Source organism: Arctopsyche grandis, chromosome 5 (assembly GCF_051622035.1).
Source record: "Arctopsyche grandis isolate Sample6627 chromosome 5, ASM5162203v2, whole genome shotgun sequence".
NCBI classification, from domain to species: domain Eukaryota; kingdom Metazoa; phylum Arthropoda; class Insecta; order Trichoptera; family Hydropsychidae; genus Arctopsyche; species Arctopsyche grandis.
The window spans coordinates 8,524,799-8,549,254 of NC_135359.1; the positions used below are offsets into that span (position 1 = coordinate 8,524,799).

Below are 24,456 nucleotides of genomic sequence, written 5' to 3' on the forward strand. Positions count from 1 at the left end.
ATGTCACGACTATTTGAGTTTGATAAGTGTACAATAAAATGTATGTACAAGCTAAAACATATATAGATGTCTCGTTAATATCGAGTTTTCAGTGTCTCGTAATTCAGCGACTTATGAATTAAAAATGCTGCATTGTTTGTAATTGGCCAGGAAGGCGCATTGGGGTTTACCTGTTAGGCCTTTCTGGTATATATGTAAAATAAAAATAATAAAAAAATGTATATATATATGTAAATACCATAGGAGTCGCTCAGGGGCAACTCGTCATGACATCATAGGAAATATTTAAAAAAAAATATATTTAAAAACCCTAATGATCACATTGCATTTATGTATTTACGGCATTACAGTCATTATGTATTTACGAAAGCCATTACAGTGCATTTATGTATTTACGAGTATAATTAATAAAAATTTTGATTTGAATTAAGTTCAGCATATATTATATTATATAATGCTTCTCAAAATACACAAAAAAAAAGGTTCTAAAGTAAAAAAAATCGAGTTGATATTTATGAAACACGAACTCATTAGCTATGTAGCTTTTGTAGACATTAAAAAACCAATGTCAAATTTTCGCATGTCAAAAATAAATTGCGGTAACGTTTCAGTCTTTAACTACGTCCATACATAATTATGACTTCTAAAAAAAATAGTTTTAAGGCGAGAACAGTCATAATACGCACTTAAAGGTTCAATAGCAAAAGTTATTGAAAGTTTTTAAGTAAGCAAACAATCCCATTAATGAGTCATATGATAGGACTCCTATCTCTGTATTTTTTTTATAATAAAATCCGCAATCAATGGTTACATTTTAACGCGGCAACAATTAAAATAGTACGTACATAATTGCAAAACGTGTCCTTTCGTGTTTTCAATGCGTGCATTTATTCTATTCGTCAATAAATGATAAGACAATGTGAAAAGTGAGTAATTAAGTCATTGTTCTTTCATTTGTATATGTATGTATGTATATTAACAAGTCGTCTCAGTATTTTGAAAAAATCACCTTTTGATTCCAAAAATAATATTTCACCATAATTATCCAGTCAACGAACCCATAAGCTCGAAATAAAATTTGTATGTCATAAAACTTACCATATATCATTTGAAATGCAAATACACATACATATATCGAGGAAAATAAATTTGTATCTACATACAAATGCATTTTAAACGACAATAAACTGTATCAAATTTGCCATCGGTGACTGAGCGAGCAACAAAGGTTTGCGCAATGAGCTCATACATATATGCACTTTTGACCATGGACGAAGGGCATTGCAATTTTTGAAGGTGCATTGTGTCCGCAGATGCGACCTTTATCGAAGGAATCTACTTAAAATAAGCAACGAGGTCAAAAAACGCAACTCATTGTTGACATTGCGTGCAAAAACGGTGTTTTTGATGAATTGCACAATTCATTGTTCCAGAATTTTGGGGACCATCTCATGAGCCAGCAGCATAGCTCGGTCGTTAAGCTTCTGCCTAACACCGAGAGGCGCCGGGTTTGATCCCATGAGCTGACCTCGATTGAAAAGATTTTTTCCGAGTATATATGTAGTGCTGCTGGTCAGATCTGGATATTTGTGACTCCAGGTCGATCGTTTCCTATCAGAGTTTGCCAATTTTCTCTGATTTCATTGTTGAAACGGTTCCCGGTAAAATTGGCTAAATATCCTTCCTACCTACTATGTCACCATTATTTGAGATTGATTAATGTACAATAAAATGTATGTACAATTCATAGATGTCTCGTTAATTTGCGAGTTTTCAGTGTCTCGTAATTCAGCGACTTGTATAATAAAAATGCTGTATTGTTTGTAATTGGCCAGGAAGGCGCATTGGGGTCTACCTGTAAGGCTTTCCTGGTATAAAATGTGATAACATAAAATAAAAAATGTTACAATAGTGTGTATATATGTATTATAATTGCAATTTTGCTCGTTAGCTGATGTGTGAATACCGATGATGATGGTGTTCATCAGTATTCACAACGATAATTAGATCCGTCGGTGATTTTTAACATGCTTAACCCTTTGACTGCTACAACAACGATAAATCGTTGTTTCGAAATCGGCGAAGATTGCTACGACGATCGTTGTTGTTGTCATTAATTGTCGTATTTCAATACTTTCTTTGCCAGCGCATCAGTGGCACGAAACATTTTTTTTATATACGTATTTATATTTATTTTTCAATCAAGCTTTATAAATATTTATCAATTTTTTAAAAGCTCTTCAATTTCGGGTTCATCATCAAAGTAAATTTCGGGTTCGTTGTCAAAGTCATATAAGGAGTTATTACTTGGGAATTGATTTTTGTCGATAAATTCATTTTCAGAATCAGTAGAGCTGCTGATTTGTCGGGTTCCTCGGCGAGGAGCTATTATTTCGCTTTCGTCACTTTCACTGTCCGATATCATTTTGCAGAGTTAAAATAAATGGCAAAAAACAATAGAAATCCGCTTTCAATTATATAGGTCACGAGACGTCACGAATTCGTGCAATCAATCAAATGCAACTGAAATGCATACAAAATGTTTATGATACATGTTGAAAAATTATTTGATTATTAGAAACTTCGCATCCTTGTGTGTCTCGCTCACACATACACAATTAAAACCAAGAAAGAAAGAGAGAAAGACCGCTACCTGTTTCAAATGTATCGCATGTTTTAACAACGACAAATACATCGATGTCTAAAAATAGATTATTGAAAAAAATAATGCGTCGGAAACAATCGTCAAAACTTATTTAGTGTATATAGGTAGGTATCTTTTTCGCACGCACGCATGTAAAAGCAAGACAGAAAGAGAGAGCGCGAGTCCACAACTGCTTCTTAAAAATGTATATAAAGTATTAAAAAAATTACGCGCGTTCGGCGAAGCAAGTATGTAAAAAAATATATTATATTTATTTTTTTATAAAGTAATTACAAATGTTAGCATTTTTCGCTTGGACATTGAAAAACCTCGTAGCAGCCAAAGGGTTAACATATATAAATATGTACATAAATAAAAACTTGAAATTATACCGAAAAATATTTAGCCTCCTTCCAAAAAGTTGATGAATAATGCAGGGCAACTAAATTACGGCTGTTTATTTAAGTTATCTTAAAAAGTGTTATCTAATGGGCTATGAGTGGCGTGGAAAATATTGTATTACTAGTGTTATGCCCGTTGATTTCAACGGTTGGCTTCAGAAATGAATTGATTTTATGTTATACATAAATATAATGTAAGGTAATTTATAGGCACGTGCACGTATTAATAGTAAAATGTTGAGGGCGCGCATTACACGCTCGCCGATCCAACCCGTTCACCCGTTCAAAATGATGAATGAATGTGTGTATGTATGTCTTTGTGGACGTGTATATGTGTGTACGCTCCCGCGGAGCGCATCTGACGCTGATTTCATCCGTTCCAAGCTAGGTGCTCAATATTAGGAGCACATGTAAGACGATCCACACTCCCCCCCCCCACTTCCCACTACCCCGCTGCCCCACGTCTACTCGACGCGATCGGTCGTCACGCCACATGCCAATAGCGGATGCTTAGGGCCGGGCCGCACCGTGCAACTTTGTCGGCCGACTAGTTGCGCGACACGAAAAAATGTATAGAAATGTGTGCAACAAACAAGTTGACGGGTGTAACATGTCCCATCTAACTGCATGCATTGGTCTGGTCGCCCTCAACCAAGTCGCTCGCTAGTCGCTCGGTGCGGCCCGGCCCTTAGAGTGTATCGCTGTCGCTCTAATTGGTCAAACGTTTTAATTCACGTGAACCAGTTCACGCTGATTGGTTGTGCGCCTCGTTCGCGTGTATTTATTTTATTAAATATCTCTAGGCACAATATATACATACTCCTGGTATTCTAAAATGTTTTTTTGAAATCTCCATACTTGTCGATGCACCGCACATACCCACAAACATACATACATATGTACATCGCGTCCGTTTTTTGTACATACGTTTTTATATATAGTATATTATAATTGTTAAATTGTAATTTTCGTTTTCGTCGTTGAATTTCATTTTCGTATGAATTAAAAAATAAAACTTAATTACAAATCAAATCAATGAAAAACACTAATTTTTAAATGAATTAACAGTAAAATAAAAAATAATCTAATCATGTCTCTAAAAAGTTTTTGGTTAGAATAGTTGACAGCCACTATTCTAAACTGAGAGTCGTTTAATTTGAAATTTAAGTGTTTTAATCCGAAGATTTCCTCGTATACAATTTTTATGTTAATATTCATAACTTACAAGTACATATTTTTGCACAGTAAGATCTGTTAATAAACTTACTTAATATAATGACGAAAATATGGAAATAAAAAATATTCTGCGGATAGTAAAATATAATTGTGTTTTCTATATTCAATGATAAATTATATATTTCGTTATTTGAAAATGGATTTTATTATTTTGAAAAATTTTACCTAAAACTTTTCCTACTAGTGATTTACTAGTGATCTTTGATCAGGATTTTGCGTGACACGTGTCTTAATTTTTATGTATTACATTTTTATAGACATTTTAATATCTTTTTTTTTCCTAGAAAAGATTTTAATGCTATACCAAAATAACAACGATATACATATAAATTTCAAAATTACAGAGATTGCGTCGCCATTTACCTACATATGTATGTAGTTTATAAATGATATTTTTATAAATCTGAGATTACTATTTTTCATGTTAATACTGTAACAGAGTGGTCACGGGTTCAAATCCAACTGGTTTCTGCTGGTCAGACCTTGGATTTGTGACTCCAGGTCAATCGTTTCCTATCGGAGTTTGCCAATTTATCTGATTTTCATTGAAACGGTTTCAACAAATTGGCAATCTTACCCATTTTCTCGCAAAATCTCGAGTTTTCAGCAATCTCAAATTTCGCTGAATTATATACAATGCTGAAAGTTTTGAAATTTTACCATAAATGTCTCTTTAGATATTAATTGATATGTATTTATGCACTTTGTATAATACTAATAATATTATATATTATATTATAGTATCAAATGCACAATGTTTCTGGACAGGAAGGCGCATTGAGGTTACCTGTTAGGCATTCCTGGTATAAATTAAAGATAAAATAAAATAAAATTGCTCGTCGACCCACTGGTTAACAAGCACTCCTCGTCTAACTTGTAATCGGGACTCAACGGCCAATGGGCGAGCTGCGCTCAACAGCCAATGATATCTCGCCACTGATCGTCTAATATATCTTACTGCTTTGAGTATACGTTTAATATAAAAGGTTCGCGGATGGATCCAGAGATTACATTCGAACCTGACAGTTAGATATGTAAAAAATATACTACTTCTACCACTATTACTCACTGCGTCAATCCGATCTGGAAAACCCTCTTCGCTTATAAAGCGGATGGCTGAGATTGTCGAACTACGATGTTTAACTTGCCTGCCCCACTGCGAGTGTAAACAAAGGGCATTTTGATGATTCTTTATGTCTGGGTTGTACTTTTGACTATCGCATACAATAAATAAGACGAATGACTAAGCGCCCCAATAAACAGTATTGATTTTCTTACGCGTGTGTGTGTGTATACCTTATTTGATATGTGCACGTGTTTAAAAGTAAGAGGAATAAAATTATATGATTACGATTGAACTGCGATGCAGAATCTGGATGACAACGGAATGTTCCCGGAACACGTTACGGTGAAGTGGGCGTCTGGGCGAGTGTGACTGTTCCCGCTCCTGTCATCCCGAATCAGCTGGCGAGTGACAAATGCTAAACAGGGACGCGTCTATGAAAACGAGAGAGACAGATTCATGTGTATTGCACATGCGTGGTACACGTGTAATTCGAACGCTACTGCGAATATCTTATTTCAAATTCATATTACAATTTGAATGTACGTACATATTTAAATTTTGTATGCAGAGCAGCGCCAGTGATGCCAATCGCGATAAGAACAGGTAAAATGTAGCTAAGGTTGTAGATTGTGAAGTTCTCTTTAAGGTCTGTTCTTACCTATCCAGCACGACCCGTATCCTGCAGGTGTCATGCAAGTGCGGATAGTATTCTTTGATACATTATATATGGACTATAAGCGAGCTATCGAAGAGAGTGACGGAAAGTCAGAAGAGAGAGAGAGAGAGAGAGAGAGAGACGAAGTTTAGCAAATAATGAAGAAACTGCCGCGCAAAGTTTTTGTAGCAACATTTTTGGAGGCTGAGAGCGATTCTATGCATTCTACTTCTTTGGTTGTTACTGATCGTGTGACGTTATTGAGAACATAATATGTTCAGGGTCGCGCCTACCATATGTTAAAATGTGTGCAACGCACGCAGGCCGCCGAAATATAAAGGCGGTCAAAAGAAAAGAGTCGAAAAAATTGAAAGCGAAGTAAGAAGAGGCTAGTAAAAATTATATTGTTTAAAATATATGAAACAAGACATCGTAATTTTAAAAATGCATTTAGGTTGTCTTGTTGTATACTTATGGATTGCTGTTGCAAGTTACAACTTGTAACACACCCAAACTATAATTCAGGGAAATAACGGGTTAGCAGGTATAACTTCGGTTCGCATAGTCTTTTATGTTCTATTTTATTTGCGACTACCAGATGTATTTCTTCAAGGATGTTGAGTATTGGTTGGTTATCGAAAGAACAATGTTCTAGGTGTGGAATTGAGGGGTAAAAGCACTATATACATTGAAAACGTTCAGTCTCTCTTATCGTCTGGTTCTGTTTGTTTTTCTGGTTAATTTTTATTGTGATTAAAATTTTCAGCACTATATTTATCACAAGGTAAGATTTTTGCACTACTCGCATGCATTTTTTTTTATTAATATGAGTTATACAAATACTGATAAAATTAAAGAGCGGCCGATTTAAGTCTGCACACAGGCGGCTGAACCCCTTGGCACGGCGCTGAATATGTTATACAATATAATTGTGCTTTTTATGTTATTTTATAATAGATATCAAAAGATATACTATTCTGAAAGATTTACATACGTTTGTTTGTTTTAATTTAAAGCCGAAGTCTTATAGGCATCGTAATATTCCCCAATTAAATATTTCGACTCGTTGATTTAAGTTGTCATCTGGATTATTCTTCATTTTATGACACTCCATATCCCCAAATTGCGAGCTAGAAATTTAAGTGTGGCTTTTGTAAGTGATCAAAACCATTATCATACAAATTTTAACTTTCGTGGGTTTCCATGCTCAACTCTACTCCGAAAACTAGTAGGATACCTCATCCACCCATCAATTATGAATAGAATATTTTTTGGGATTAGATTGGCAATAAATTTACTTCTCAAATATATATCATTGTATTTGTATTTTCAAATGTACCTAATATTTAATAAATCAATGGAACAAGTGACGTTTAAAATTCTTTATTTCAATTTTACAAATCCTTAAGAATACATAAGAGTAGGAATTATTTACTAAATATACATCAATACACTTCTGTGATTTCGTTGGGTAACCATCTGGAATTTTCTAGAGCATCCCACAAATTTCTGTCTTGATCTAACGTCTCCTTATTCATTTGTTCAATATCCAATAGTATTTTATGCTCTGCAATAAAAAAACATCATAGAATACAAATGCGTTAAAATTTCACTGTAAATGATGACCGAACAATGCAGCTTACCTATAAGAGCAAAATCATCTTCGATGATTTCAGCTTGGTGCATTGACGGATCTAGAGAAGCTGTCATCATTTGGCTCCCATCCATACCAGCATTCATCTGATCACCGCTATAATATCCCGTCCACGCTTGGGAGTAATTTTGCCAATATGCTGAAGGGTCGTAGTACTGTTGACTGTAATCCTAAAAATATGACATTTATTACATACATTAGCCATATATTTATGTAAATAATGTGTTTATTGTGAATTCAAATAAAAGAAACATACAGTAGAAGTGTAGGACTGTGGAGTTGTTGTGGTACTTAAAGGAACAGTTGTCGTTTTTGGTTTGGGCACAGCGTTGCAAATTTTCAAAACTTTAGTACCCAAGCCAACGTAACCGTTCATAGCCCACAATGCATTCTTCTGTTCTTCTTCATTGCTAAAACGAACGAAACCGTAACCTTTGCTAAATCCCGAACTATCTAAAATCACTGCAAAAGAGAATATACGTATGATCACATTTAATAATTTGATAGTTAAATAGTGAAATATTGTACCTTTAGCTGCTTTTATTGAGGAATACTTCAACGAAAATGCTCTATATAAACTGTAATCGTCCACATCTGAACTTAAATCTCCGACCCACAGAGAGAAGTCACGCTCTGTCTGTGCGTTAGCTTTGCTTTCTCTACTAGCACTATTCAATCTGAATCTGATGACTGGATTTGTGCCTGGTATTGGTTTTCCGTTGAGTTTGTGCATAGCATCGATCGCTTCTTCGTCCGTGTTGAAGTGAACGAAACAATAACCAGCCGGTTCACCCGTGTATTTGTTGCGGATTACTTTTACATTTTGAGGATGTTCGCCCATCTTTTGGAAAGCAGCCATAATGAAACTTTCCGTCATGTTGGGTTCCAACTACAAAATAAGCGGTTAGATAATATATTTCGAATCACAAAATAATGACATTTATATTTTAAATATCTTTAATATGTATCTATAAGTGTAAAATTATAAAATCGGTACTTTCTCATTATCCAGAGGAATTTTTTAAACAGAGTACGTTTTTATTTTTTATTAAAAACAAAACCTAAACGATAGTTTATTTAATTCTAATTACAATTCAGATTCCGCAGGCCAAAAAAGAGGCGTCAACTCTTTGGCCCTACAATATCAACAGCGAACGGCTGTCACAAATGGTAGACGACTGTTGCCAATCAAAATTCCATTTGGATGTTGACTGTCTTTCGACAAGAGGATTTACTACAATTCTTGGAAATACACGATATAAAATAAAGCTTTATTTCAAGTTCTCTATCACATAGAATCCGTGCTGACAAGATTTCTCTCTTTTTTTCATAACAATGCCACGGTATCGTCTTCAATAGGCGGTAGAGTGAATAAGTTCATTTTTAAATGCGAATATGAATAAATAATGTATATATCTTAAAACAAAAGTCCTCAGATATTGGGAAGTATCACGAAACCTTTATAATAAGAAATACCGGAGGTTATGTTTATGAATCAATGTATGAATTTGATTAAAAAAAAAAGGACTTACACTTCCCATCCACAGCTGGCAATGAACCATTGGATTAATAGCCATTTTTTGGTCTGTTTTATCGATTAAATCAATGATAAACGAACAACTCCAACGATCCAAGCGTACAAATGACAGCTGCGCGTGCCGTCAAACTGTTGTGAACCCGTATACCATAACATGTCGCTATACGGCCATATAAATATTATAATTTTTCATTTTTATTTTTGTTATCAAATTTCATTTTACCCTTTAACTAGGTATAATTATTTTTTTAATTTCATATTTTTATAAATTAAGTAACGTAGGTATTATAATGAAGGAAGTCTAAGTAAAGATCTGTTACCCAAAGATGGCGCGAACAAATACGCTTGCGTAGTGTCAGTCAATAAGGCTGGCCGCGCACTAGGCAGCCAGGCAGCCGCAGCCAAAATATTGAGCAGCCAGTTTCGGCAGCCAGAGTCGACGGCCAGTAGTCACCTTTCCGTCAAGCGTAGAAGAAATAATTCTTTACCTCTTGTTTCGTAAGAAACGCAAAGCAAAGAGAAGATTTTGGATTCATCCATTAAAACAAACAGCGTTTCCAGAATTGAATGGAGAAAGACGGATTGAGATAGCAAATGGTTTCAATAAAAATGCAAATTTTCCCAATTGCATTGGTGCCATCGATGGTAAACATATATGTAAGATTAATAAAACCAAGCTTTCCTCACACTTTGTATTTGTGATTTCCTACCATCTTCGTCTTTTCACATCTCGATCACTATATTCTTCTGAAGACATATCCCATATTGCCTTACGATTTAATCCGTTAACAGATATCCGTTACAGATAATCCTTGAAAGGTCACACAGTCTCTGGGATTCTATTCGCTATCCGCGGCGTAAAACTTCTGGCTGCTACGTCAAGTGCGCGGAGACTGAAGGCAGCCACATACTAGCCACATACATTCTACCTTGCAGGCTCTGGCTGCGTGCAGCCAGCTGGCTGCCGTGCAATCGTACGCGATCTATTGGCTGCCGCAGCCAGGAATTCTTGGCTGCCTAGTGCGCGGGCTCCAATGAGCCACCGTATGTTAGATTGGCTGCGGCAGCCTGGCTGCCTAGTGCACGGCCAGTCTAAGTGTATAGCATGCTGTTACACTAATTCAATAATTAAAAGTTCTGTTCCTTTCGCGTGCTTCTATGTGAGTACGAGAACGCGCCAACTCTTAGTAACAGGGTTCGGTGATTACTAGTCAAATGTGAACCGGTCACAGGACAACCGGTCGCTCTAGATCGGTCACACGTGATCACCTGTCACACTAAAACTGGTCACAAGAAAACTGGTCACACCCTAAAATCGGTCAATCAGTTTTCTCGTGACCGATTTTAGGGTGTGACCAGTTTTCTCGTGACCAGTTTTAGGGTGTGACCAATTTTAGTGTGACGGGTGATTACGTGTGATCGATCTAGAGCGACCGGTTGTCCTGTGACTGGTTCACATATGACTAGTAGTCCGTTTACCTAGTAACAGACCTTGTGTAAACGGATTATTCCGCAAAAAGCGATCTCGCGCACGTCACTAAAATCTCGATCACGGAACATCTGGGACTCGAGGTCTCGTTAGTACAATATTTCGCGTGTGTATCTTTCGATTGATGGAGTTTTTGGGGGCCAGATGTTCCGTGATCGAGATTTTAGTTCATACGCGAGATCGGTTTTTGCGAAATAATCACCGAACCCCTTTAATGATTGTTATGCAGAGTTACTATATGTTAAATCAGACTCATTCTATATACATAACACAAACATAAAATTATTCAAAATTTTATTTCATTTACTGCAATACTATAAATTCAATGTAACCAAATTTGAAAAAAAAATTAAGTGAATTAAGATTAAAAAACGTAATAAAATTTAATTATTTATTTAATACAATTTTGTATATAAATGTACAAAAGATTTTCAAATATTAAGTTGCAATATCATTGCTACACTACGCTTGGTCCAATGATCAGAAGATTTATTGGAGGGTAATAATAAAGATATAACAAAATTAGAAGAGTGTCCAGTTGTCGCGAGGATACCCCTCCTTTCAAGAGTTTTATACAGTGGGCATTTGTATCGTTTCCCTTCAAATAAATCCGTTTTTTTAATAACAAATATTTTGATTAACGGTGTCGGCTGGTTTAAAATTTTTGGATATTGTTCATCCAAAACGTGCCGTTTCGAATTCCACCTGGCTCCGTCAAAGAATGGACCATATACATAAACACACGAAGTATTCTGGTTGATGTCATCGTTGTCTTCAACAATTTCACAATCGAATGTAAGTAAATCTATTGGAATTTTTTCTTTTCGTGCGTGGTTTTGCATTGCTCCAGTTAAAAATGCTTGTGTGAAGAAGAATCCTGTAATCCAAAATTTCGAAGGCTTCCCATCGTCGAACCACAATTGTAATATATTCAGTCTTTCCACTAAGTCTGATATATAACTGCCAAGAGGTTTCAAGCTTGGATATGAAACTTTAGACCAATTACTAGGAATTTTTCCTAATAACATGGAATCGGCTTGAATTTGAATTTCAGGAGTCATCACTATCAATCCTTTAATGCTTTTTGATAATATTGTTACTGATGTAGTGATTATGTTGATTAAAATGTTGAATCTTTCCATCTCTTGAATTAGAAAAGCGTTCATAGATTCGTGATAATCAATTGGGTATTTGTGTCTAGCAATTTCTGTATTGAATTGTAAAGGTAATTTTTCAATTATATCTTTGCAGAGTGTTGTTATCAATTCATCAGAATTTTCATTTGACGCACTACTCATACTCTCATCATAAACAGCCAATAGAGAAGTGATTATATTCATAGATGCTGTGTAGTTCCTGAATATGTCAGCATTTGCATGCAAACCAAATATTTCCGGAGTAGACACAATTGGAATATTTTCGATATGTTTCAAATAGTCTTTGTATTCACATCGTTTTGGTAGTCCATATTTAGAACTCAATTCTGAAAATTGATACTTTGAACTATTCACAACATCAGGATTGATAAAATATTTTAGGATTGTAATGATAAGTCTTCTGTCCCAGTCGTCTGTTACCCGACCCCCGTAATTGCACTCTCCAGTTAAATATGATAATGCAATGTAAGGGACATCGTTGTATTGATTAAGAAACTTTTGCAATTGCATAACTGATATTTGAAAATCAGAATCGTCAAATCCATATGGAATATTCCAACCCAATGATCCAAATTTCTTTCTTTCTTGTACGACAGCATGAAAAAAGCATATACCGTATAGTAATTTACTGAATGTTTTATCTTTTCCAGGACAACCTTCGTAAAATTCAGGCTCTTTTAATGGTTCTGATGAGTACAAACGAGTTAAATTATTTTTTAATCCCGTGGGAGGCTCGTTAGTCATTTTTATACTGGATTGTAAGATAGAATGTGGAAATTTAGGAGTCGGGTAGCTTGTCAACCATAAACGAAAACTTATATCTGTATTTGTAAAGTCGATGTTCTCGCATATATTTTCAAGTTCTATAAGCCATGACACTGCAAGGTGACAATTTTGTAAACATACCCATCCTCCTTCAGTTTGAGCTTCTTCAATTAAAACTCTAGCTTTTTCCCCCTGCCCTTGACCTAATGAGATGTAGTTCAATTTATTGCTGAAGCCCATTCTCTCAGTGAATTTTAAAAGTGTGCCGATTGGATCAGAACCAGGAGACAGAATGAATATTAGTGGTATGAGACAGTTAGAGTCATTATAAGATTTTGCGATATCGAACGGAGGTGGATTTACATACTTTTCTCCGATATGATTTTTAACAAATTCTACTATCGCATCTGTAAGTTTATCTGGTCTTAAAATTCTGATTACTATCAATTTCTTAAAGTCAGAAAGAGATGCATTCCACGGTTCTGGAAATATTTCCTTTTGTGGCTCGGGAGAGTCATAGATTATTTTCCAAGTTGTACCATCTTTAATAAACATGTTTTTGAAATTTTCAAATTCTGGAATTTCTTCAATGTTGCAAATACTATCCCAAGAATTTTTTGGTAGCCAAGTAAATGGATTGTCAGTTTGATCATCGGTAATTGTGCTTCCAGATAAAAAGTAGTTAAACTCATTTGAATTGATTTCATCTTTTGCTAATAAGATTTCAGAGCAGAGTATGAATGAAAATGTTAATTTGTCTTTTTCAAAAAGCGATCTTGTTACATTACTATATAAATTGAATGTAAAAGTATCCCTTATGAACTGTAGTCTTTTTTCCAGAATTTTGGACTTATTTGCCTTTTCTATCGAAAACTGATACAAATTTATAAACCACGACAAAGAATACTGATACATTGGGTCTATGCTTGACAGATTAGTAATACAATAATAAACGATTGCCGAGTGTTTTGCAACACTGTAATAACTTGACCTGAAATCATTGATTATAACTTCTGTATCTTTCATAGCCTCTCTTCTTTTCAATATTTCTACTGATAATGTTTTAGATGAGTCCAAAACTTCAATTGCCGCTTCATCCTCCAGTATGTCTCCTTTTGTTTCTTGTAACGTTTTAAGTATACTATCTTCAATATTTTTTAACGAAGCATTATTTTCGGCACTTTCAATAATTAGCTTTTTTCTTTTTTCCTGAAGATCAGGTCTCTCTTTTGCAACAACTATGCCTAGAAGCTGGTCTTCTAATCCATCTTTTGAAAGTGCAAAATTTATAATAGTAACTTTATTAAATATCTCTGGATGATAATGGGGATTTCTCATATTCGTCGTCATATATAATCTGAACTTTTTATTATATTCAATGATATTGTCTCCCAAAGCTATGTAATCTTTTCCATTTAAGTTATATATATTCTTCTTTAATATTGGATCTATCGGTGCATCCAGTTCCTCTGTAACATTTTCAATCAAAACTGGCATTCCGTACTCCAAACAAGTTTTAATAGTTTCCATGTAATTTTTATCTGAAAACTTTAAAACATGTATATCATTTTTCTTTTCCATTATTTTTATCCACTTATTGGCTTGCATTTGAGGATCTATAAACAAGGACCATCTTATAGAAGTATCTTGAATTATTGCATTGTCTGTGGATATTTGATCTTTAGGTAAACCAGCAATATACCAGTTTTGTATTTTGAGATCTGTTCCCAAAACTTTACTAAACAAATAATCATCAGAAAATGGAATGTCTAAAACCGACACATACTCTTTCCATTCTGTAATTATAGAATATCTTTCGATCATAGTGAATGGCGATAAGTAAGCTATGATTCCACATGACAAGATTAGATCCCCTGCCAAATGATCGTAAAGGGTTTGAAGTATCTCAGCAGATTTAGTCCAACGATTTTTTTCACCACCCAATCCTCCTATCAATTTTTCAGCACGATGCAGTTTATTTATACATAGTTCAACTTCTTCTTCAAGCTGTTGCTTTTTTAAGTTTGCTTCCTCCAATGCATTGTTTAAATCGGCTAATTTTTTTTCTAATCTCGCTACCATGGCCTTCTTTTCATCCAATATTGCCATCGTTGCAGCAAATTCTGTTTCAGCTGCTTGCAATTTTGCTTTTTTAGGTGCGACTACTTTTGCAACAGCGTCATACATGTCCATTGCTATAACCCACTTACACAGTCCTTCAGCGGCAGTAGAAGCTTTAGCAATAATGTGTGGCTTAAAATCTTTATGAGGTAAATATTCTTTTCTAATTTTAGCCATCGTCACTACAGGTATGTTATCTTTGTCGAATTCTTTCAAACTTTGGAGGAAAGCCATATCTCCGAGAAGTCTTTTACTGGGTCCCCAATAATCCATCATCTTGCGTCCAGGATTCGCCGGATCTGGAATTCGATCTGGTGGTATACTTTTCATGACGCAGACGGCAGCCATTACTAATTTGATTGCCGCTGGTGGATTTTTCATAGATTTTACCAATGTAATATCTGTAGGTTTCAATGTGTTTAAAGCTGCAATTGCATCCTCAAGAATGGGTATAGCCAATGCTAAGTCTGCTTCGCAATCTTTTTTCAGAATTTGAGCCGAAGCCGCTTGTTCGTTTGCGATTTTTTCATCTTCTCTCACTTGCACGGTTGCTTTATCGGCTTCAATGGTTTCTCTTTCTATTTCTTCCATCATTTCAGCTCCTTTCACTGCCATGATGATCAGTTGCGGCTTTAATTCGTTCAGTTCACGTTGCATATCAGAAACAGCTTCCGCAGCCATGCTCAATTTTTCTAATCCGTTGATGTACCGTGACTTAGCCAACGATAACTCTTTCTGTTTATCTTGAGTTAATTTAGTAAATAAATTAATTAGATCAAGAAAAGATGCCGATGTAATATAAGTATGCCTTTTCGTCCTTTCATAAAATTTCTTGGATATTTCGTAAGCGTTCATGTGAAAATATTTACAAACTTTTATTGATGCTAACATAATATCATTAGGTAAATTAATATTTTCCACATAGTGGTAAGCAACTTTTTCTAAAGCATCTTCAGGCCAGCTATCAAACCAGTCAATAGTACAACAATTAACCAATGAAGGATAAAGTCTTAGCCTATTTCTGAAAGAATCTCCAATAGGACTCAAACACAAGCATACATGTAGTTTAGTTTTGCAACGAGCTCGAAAAAATTCCATTACTTGCAAAGGACTTATATCTAAATTTCTGTTCCCTCCTTGAGCGTCTAGTCGTACGAGCTCTAGAATATCTTGCTTTTCATCAATTTCGAACAAATTTGGAATTTCACCGGAATTAAGCAAGTTATCAATGTCTTGCAAAAATCTTTCATTTAGAATTTGCTCCTCTGTCATCAAAAATACAATTTCTTTTGATAAACCTCCTGATTCCTTTAAAATCTTTTTTATATCGTCGTGCCAAGATTTTGTAGTATAATTACTTGAAATTTCCGGTTGGAATAGAGTTTTTCCTGTCAATGAACTTGCAAGTCGCGATAATGATTGTCTGCCAGATCCACCAACACCTACCAAAAGAATACTACCTTCTGGTATAGAAAGAACTCTGCATATTTTTGAAAGATGTTCCAAAGCATATTGGAATAAAACTATATCCATTTTTTTGTTATTTACTGAATTATAATCTTCTAATGCTTCCATGGCCTTATTATGAAGAAGATCTAAGCTCGGCAACTCCTCATATTTCTTGTCTTCTTCCAAATTATCACTGTCCAAATACGTTCCAAACATCAACTTTTTTAAAGATTCTCTTGTAACCGTTTCTTCTTCATCCAAATATGCATCGCAGATCTCTTCAAACGATTCTTTAAAATGAACAGAAACATATTTCTTTAGCAATTCAAAAAACCATTCCCTATCATCATGATTTATAAGTCGGTCATAGAATACCCTTGAAACTTCGTGAATCCAAAGTTTAACGAAAGTCTTTTTGGCATCTGCGGATTCTTTTTTAATGAGTAAGCATCCTTGGATTACTCTTGATATATCCCTCAAATTAAATATATAATGTGGTTTTTTTGTCGTAGGAAACATATTGCTTATAGCACTAACATACGTATCTATTGTGGCACTTATAATAGAAGTGATGAAGGGTGTAACGTCATTTCCAAATCCACTTCTTTTCCAACCAATTTGTAAGATACCCGTAAATATTTTTGATATTGTATCTTCGGAGAAGTTATTTATTGAAAATAAGTCAAAATGTCTTAGCAACCTTGGATATATTCGCTGTCTACTTCCACCAACCGGTCCTAGTGTACCAACAAGAAGCGTATTCGAGATATTCTTTTTACCAGATTTATACCAAAACTTTTGATCCAACAGTTGCCTTAAAGTTTCAATGGCAGGCTGAGCTCCATATATTTCTTTTTCAGGCATATTCATATCATCCACGAAGACTAGAGCCAATTTCCCTGTCGCTGGCCCGTAAGTATTATTTTTTTGCTTGTACAACTTTGTCAGGATTAAATCTTGTGTAGTCGTTGCCGAAGTCGTAGACGTGAAAGTTATCATTATGGGTGTGTATTTTTCCAAAGATAGCTGATTTATAATATATTTTTGAACATAAAACGTCTTCCCTGTACCCGTAGGTCCAAATAGTAACATTGGAGTATTATGGCGTATATGAAGTTCCAATAGAAACGTGTATTTTACAGTTTCAACCGTAGGAATGAGCATTTGCTGCAAAATCGGCGTCTCGATAATCTTCACATTTTTAGCAACATCATTCCACGATTTCCAACTTCCCTTTTGTTTGTAGATATATAAATACTCAGACAAAAGTCCCTCGAACGGAATCGACACGTCCATCTTCTCCAAAGTTTCCGGTATGTTTTTTTCATTCTTCCAGATGTCACGCAAAGTTTCATCAAATCTCTTCTTTGATTCTGCGCTTAAATTACCTCCGATTCCCCAAATAATCGCGAAGATAAACGACGCTTGAATCCAAGTCTTCACATACTTTGCATCTTCTTCCGCAGGATTGGCGTCCGCCATCAACATATTAATCAACCTCAATGTAGTAATTACTAAGTTTATTTCACCTCCGGTCATATCTGGTTTATCCAATTCCTTCAGCAGTGACAGTAACGGTGGAAATAGCCAATCGCATAAACTCGACAAATATTCTTCATAGCCATTTTTCCAAGTTGATGTAACCCCGTTGATCCAAGACTTGACGAAAGGTGCATAGCCCAAGTTGTTCGATTCCATGTAAATCATTCCACACCTTGAAACGGTGGCGGGAGATGCCTGAGATACGTCCATCACTTCGAATATCATTGACATTTTTTTCGACATTGAAATTATTTCGCCAGACGTCAGACAGAGTTTTTTATTATCATCTAACACTGTATTCATATTTTCGATCCAAACTGCATCGATGGGACCATCAAATATGATCCATTTCCTTTGAGCACCCTCATCTATTGCAAACTTTCTAAAAATATCAGCAACGACACCGTCTATCCACTCGTTTGAAATTCGATCATAAGCACCGAATAATTGTGAAGATTCTATAGACTTTGGATTGATTACACTGTATTCGACAGAATCGTAGTTGAAACCTCGACTGTTTAAAGAGCTCAAAGTCCCAGCTAATGTTTTCAAAATAGTCGATTTTCCAGAGTAGGAGTCGCCCACTAACATGAACCCATGACGAGCGTGCATCATTTGATAAGTTTCTATTATTTTTGTCATGAAATATCCGGTAGATTGTACGTTGATTTCCTTGCAATACTTTTCCGTCTCTGATTTGATATCGTTCAAGTCCAATGGAGGCAAAGTTAAGCCTGGGAAGAGATCTGAAACGATCGATTCAAATAAAGGAACATCGCATGACAGAAACTTCGGTAAATTTACATCAATCAAAGACCTCAACAACAACAAATTCTCATCTTCTGCGGGAAAGTCTATTTTATTCCTTCCACACGCACTTAAAACAGTCTTCACTGCTCTCATTCCATAATCATAATGCTTTTGAGAAGACAACTGCTCAGAGCATAATCTGTATGTAGTCACAATTTTTACAGATAATCTACGTGCGTCCAAAAATCCATACGAATACAAAGAAACTTCACTGATGAGTGCATAGTCTGGTACCATCATAGCAACTGTTCTAAACAGAACTTTGAGATTATCCGGTAGTTCTGATCTTCCAGCGTAACCCGGATTCATAGTAATACAGATGTAACACGTGGGATTTAATTTCAATTGGGTACCCTCAAAATAAAATGTCGCAACCTTTGCACGAACAGCTTGAACGATCGACAGTATTTGTTGAGCGATTACGGAAAGGACTTCTACATCGATTCTATTAAACTCATCGAAGCAAGCCCACGCTCCAGAACAAGCAAGTCCTTTGAAAAATCGTCCCATTGATTTATAATCTAAATCGTCGGAGCAATTGAATACTATACACTGCTTAGCCAAAGCTTTGGCTAGATCTTTTGTGGTTTCCGTTTTGCCCGTTCCGGCTGGTCCTTCAGGAGCACCGTTCAGATTGAGATCGAATGCACCGACCAAAGTCCTATAGCAACGATCCGTCAAGGGCGTAATGACTAATCTGTCACTGTTTCCTAAATATTCATAGGCGAACTTAACAGATGCATTTATGATTCGTACGATGACCATATCTTCTTCCCAATAGTATCTAAGCTGAGCTAGCCAATTGAAATCGTTATCATCCTTCACTTTCTTATCGATCAACTCCTGAATTACATCCTTGGCGTGAACATCAATGACAATCAACGCCTTTATCGTAATCCTGGTGATGTTTTTTAAACCAGGGGATCTCAAAAACTCCACTAAATTATTGAGTTGCTGTTGTAAAACTCCATGAAATTGCTCCAAACTGTTATTTTTTCCACTCTTTAGACATGAGTGTACATCGAGTGCCCAGTAGATTTGTGAAACGCATAACACTACCATACCTTCCCATTTACTGATCCAATCTTCTCTATGGATTATACTGTGTTCTTCAAAGCTTCTTTTTATTTCGTCACGAATTGTAAACAACATTTGTTGCTCAACTTGAACTAACCACTTTTCAACGGCCCCTTGGGTTTTCTTGGTCGAAATACTTTCCCGATATTTCACAAGCTCGCCTTCTTCACTGATCATTCCCAAAATGTTCAAATCGTCATCGAAATCCAACTTGTAAATACCTTCAAAACATTTCTTCAAATGAGGCTGCACCTTAGCTGGATTTTCAGTTTCAGATAATATATCCAATATTTCATCGTTAGACAAGAAGAACAGTCGTGGAAAGAACAAACGTTTCTTTTCAATATATTCATTAACGCCACTATTAATCTTCTCGATTAAAATAATAGTATTGTCCATGGTTTCTAAAAGTCCGTGCCCAGCCGCCGTTTCTATGACGAGTGGGACCTTTTCAACCATTTTTATGAAAATATTATAAGTATTGTCGACTTCTCGAAACATTACAGACTCTTGAGGCATTTGATTCATAATATCTTTAGATGAAAAGAATGGCAACAAGCTAATTCGCTGTTGTTGTATTTTAATCCAATTATCCAATACATTGTTGACACGTGTCAATTTCTGGTACCAATCTTTCACTTCCGTTTCAAACGGCTTAACAAAAGCAGATCCTCTCATGCCTAGAGATTTCATTAATTGGTCGTCCAGAATTGTCTGAATGTCTTCTAAACGCACGAGCACTTTTATGTCAGTGTCTCTATAAGTACCCATTGTAAAATTCACACAATCCCATTCTGAAATCATCCCCTTTAAATTTGTTATGAGAGTTAACTCTTTGCATGCACCAACACTGATAATTTCATATTTTCCCATATCAGGCTTCAAATTTAATTTGATCAACTTTCTGATCGTCGTTCCAGCATCTGGAGTTAGGTCAAATTTGGCAATAGATGACATTTCATCCCAATGTCTTTGACGAAGTGCTGAATTACACATTATGTTCACAAGTTGAACATGCGGTCTCCATTCTTTTAACTCGTTTAATGCTTGAGCGCACAGCTTCATGGGTGCTGGTAAATTCATTGGGTCTGGATCCTCCACTAAACCTTTGAACCTTCTCTCATTGTTGTCTGATATTTGTTGTTTTATTTTGCTCTTGTATTGCTTTAATATATTAGTAAACTCTCTGCAATATTCTTCGTGTTGTTGTTGAACCTCAGCACTATCTATGTATTCAAAAGGACCATCCATCCAAGCGTAATAACTTCTCCTCCATCTATGCAACAGATACATTAATTCATAAAACGGCAAAATGTAATCTTTAAGTTCTTCTAAATCACTGTATTGCGACAGTGGAAATTTAAAAACTGTCTCTTCCTTGTTAATCCAAGCAACTTCTTCTTCGCAATCTTTAATCCAATGAACTAACTTTCTAATGTCTTCCAAATATGAAAAAGTGTTGTTGATATCGTCCATTTCATCTAAAATTTCCAAGTATGGTAAAATATCAGTTATCTTTTTCCCCAAATCGTTGGTTTTTGCCATTAAATTTTCTTCCATTTCATATTTTATAGTCTCATAGTTTATTGCATTCTGTTTTAGTATCGGTTGTATTTCCTGTAACCAATTGATCATTTTAGTATTCAAACCGATATGTTCATCAGATAGAGTAGTCATATCGATGAGCTGACTAAGAGCTATAACTGAGTCCTCTATCCTTTCTTGAAGTTCTTCAATAAGTACGGTTTTTGCGCGGAGACAGTAAGCTCCAGAAGCCATTAAATCTGTAGCGTCAGCTGGAGTAGCTAAAGCTCGTTCGGCTATTACTTCAAATTCACCACAAATATCAATAACTTCATTCTTATGTTCCTGACTCATTCTATTCAAAATATTATCTTGAAGTCTGAAACAACAACTCCGCAAATTACTCAACATATCACCTTGACTGATACGTCCTACTGTAAAATTTTCACTATTGATCATAGAAGCCAACTTTTCATTCATTACTTTGTAAATTTTAATTTTCTCATGCGATACAACTAATTCAGTACTAGCAATATCCGAACAATCTAGTATTAAACCATGAAATTCACTTTCCAAACCACTAACATATTGTGCAACCGCCGTAAAAGCTTCAATTATTTTTTCTTTTAAAAGTTTACGACAATTTTCATACACCCACTCATTGATCTCAATCTTCATATATTTTTCGGAGAAACTTGAATTTTCTTGTTCGACCACATCAGGCAGATTCTGACAAATTTGTGTTATGCTTTTTATCATATCTGTGTACGTTGAATACACTTTTTCCAATGACGGTAGAAGTTTTATATCAGAGTCGAATTTTAATTCCATGTAAATCATAGGTATTTTTTCAGGATCTTTTACTATGTCAATAATGTGCACAATAGATCTTCGCATCAGCTCGATAATTTGCATGGCTATTGATTTTGAAAGGCACGAAAAGAAGTCTTTGTGTGCTTTCGGAGGAAATACATCAGTAGTTTGATTCATTTTGAAGTAAACTAACAATTGTTTATACCAAACATCTCTAATGAGGGTTTCTGAATTTAATAACTCTTTGTGAAATGTAGAGAATAGTTCTTCAACAGTTATAAGTCCTTTGCTTCGATACGATGATATATCTACTAAGTACAGTGGAAACGTTGTAATGGCTGTATCCAAAACTTTGCGCATAAATGGATGCACCAAAAATAATTTTTCCTTCAGTATAATCTTGGTATTTAAAAAAAATTGATAATTTTCAGTTTTACCTCCAAATTTGAATGACTTTTCTATGTAACGCTTTCTATCCACCCCTGGCTCATCTCTGATAATACTTTTAACAATCAGATTGTGCAAACAATTGCTCCAGTCTGTTTTGCATTCGTCGACTAAAGTTTTCAATGCCGAAACATGATGCTTTCGCAATTGAATAGGTATTAAATGTAATATTTTATTTTCCCATGGTTTCAACATAGGCGTTGGAACAATTTTTTGGACATGTTGTCTTAAGTCGTTTATGTATTTTTCTTGGGCAATTGGAATTACTTCTTCGTCAGATCGATCGTCAATAATTGAGGAATAGCTTTGTTTTGCTTTATCAGCCTTTTCCATCAAATAGTCTTGTATTTTTTTATACTTGGCCTGAAAATAATCAGCAAAGTTTTTTTATTTTTCATTTTTAAATTGAAATGACTTAATTATTTAGATTGAATTGACAGTTGAATATTTTTATTTCAAGGTTAATTGAAGATTTATGATAGATAATTTGATTTGAGATTTATGATAGATAATTTAATATGAAGATAATTTGATCTTACGATTGACTTCAATAACATGTGTTTATTTATAATTAAAAAATAATGATTGAAATGCCATTAAATAATGTATTTTGTATAAGGTACTTAAATTTGATCTTATGATTGACTTCAATAACATTTTTTTACTTATAATTAAAAAATAATGATTGAAATGCCATTAAATAATGCATTTTGTATATGGTACTTAAATCAAATATAACAAAAGTGTCAAATTACCTTTTTTCTATTGTAAAATGGATAATTGTGAATTTGAGGCATTCCTTGGAGTGTCACCATTGATGATTTCTTTTTGGCACTTTTTATTTTCTTTTCCATGTTTAATAATCTTTCTAATCGCAGATTATATTAAATGCAATGTATGTATGTTATGAAATGAATTGACAGAAACTTATGTTGTGTTTAATCGATTATTGAATTCGTCGCTTTGGAAACGTATTTGTATATTTTTAGTCGAGTTAATTGTTTACTTTTGTTTTGTGTATGATGATGATAATTTTCATATGTACATTATGAGTCCATGAAATAAATTAACAATTTCAATCGAAAATAGTGAATAAATTTAAATACACTATGATTGAATATATATATGAGATTTAAAAACAGTTTTTTGTAGAGTAAACTTTTATTAGAAATACAATTTTTTCCAAACACACATGTACATATAAGTAAAGAGCTATAAACATTTAATTCCTATTATATAAGTGTATGTGTGTACGTTTGTATATGTATATAGTTTTCACATACCAAAATAGTTTTAATTTGTATTTTTTTGAAACCTTGTATAGTTTTTGGATATGATCAATAATAATTGTATTTTTATCATTAACCTGTATTACATTTTAAAGCCAATAAACTGGTCAAGTATTACAATACTATATTTAAGTACAATATTATAGAAAACGAAGTATGAATTCTTCCTCACATTTGAATATGTATTTTTTTAACATGTTAAAAATAGAATACTAGTACATAGTTAAATGATACCTAAAAGTGAAAACAAACAATTTTACCTGCAAATAATAGAGTATTGATTATCATTGAAGTACAAGTAGCACCAATCAGTCTTAATTTTAACACTACATCGAAAGCAAATAAATATATGCACATAAAAATAATTACCCCCTTAGTTACGTCACATACATACATATTAATACATTTATTTCAATAAGCGTTTTACTGTGACATTTAGATAATAATTTGGTTAGCACATACATACATACATATAAGAATTATGTGACTAGTTTACACAAATACATATAAAATATTTCATTATTTTAATTTGAAACTCACCGTTGCCGTCAATTTTTCTATTATTAATGATTAGTACTATTGATGCATAGACTAGTTATAAAATCAATCATTCATAAAACCTGCAATCATTTATTAAGTATAAAGGCTTAATAAATCTCTGAATAAATTGGTTAATTAAAAGATTTGTTCTTTAGTATCATTGGTGTTTGTAAGTTTGTCTTAATTTCAACTGTTTAATCAATCAGTATCATTTATTAGGAATTTCTTGGCTGGTTAAAC

At 34.4% G+C, this 24,456-nt stretch overlaps 2 protein-coding genes across 2 annotated transcripts; both read right to left on the reverse strand.

The window, feature by feature from the left end:
- Positions 1-6,737: 6,737 nt before the first annotated feature.
- On the reverse strand, positions 6,738-9,352 carry Secp43 (tRNA Selenocysteine associated protein). The gene is made up of 5 exons (XM_077430773.1): positions 9,189-9,352; positions 8,185-8,545; positions 7,913-8,118; positions 7,646-7,826; positions 6,738-7,569 (listed from the first exon to the last, which is right to left on the reverse strand). Exons 1-5 carry the CDS (start codon positions 9,231-9,233, stop codon positions 7,448-7,450), a joined length of 915 nt encoding a protein of 304 aa, XP_077286899.1. The 5' UTR covers positions 9,234-9,352; the 3' UTR covers positions 6,738-7,447.
- A 1,761-nt stretch (positions 9,353-11,113) lies between these two features.
- Positions 11,114-23,241, reverse strand: Dhc62B (Dynein heavy chain at 62B). The gene is made up of 2 exons (XM_077431588.1): positions 23,143-23,241; positions 11,114-22,750 (listed from the first exon to the last, which is right to left on the reverse strand). The coding sequence occupies exons 1-2, from the start codon at positions 23,239-23,241 to the stop codon at positions 11,114-11,116; spliced, it is 11,736 nt and encodes a 3,911-aa protein (XP_077287714.1).
- Positions 23,242-24,456: the final 1,215 nt, after the last annotated feature.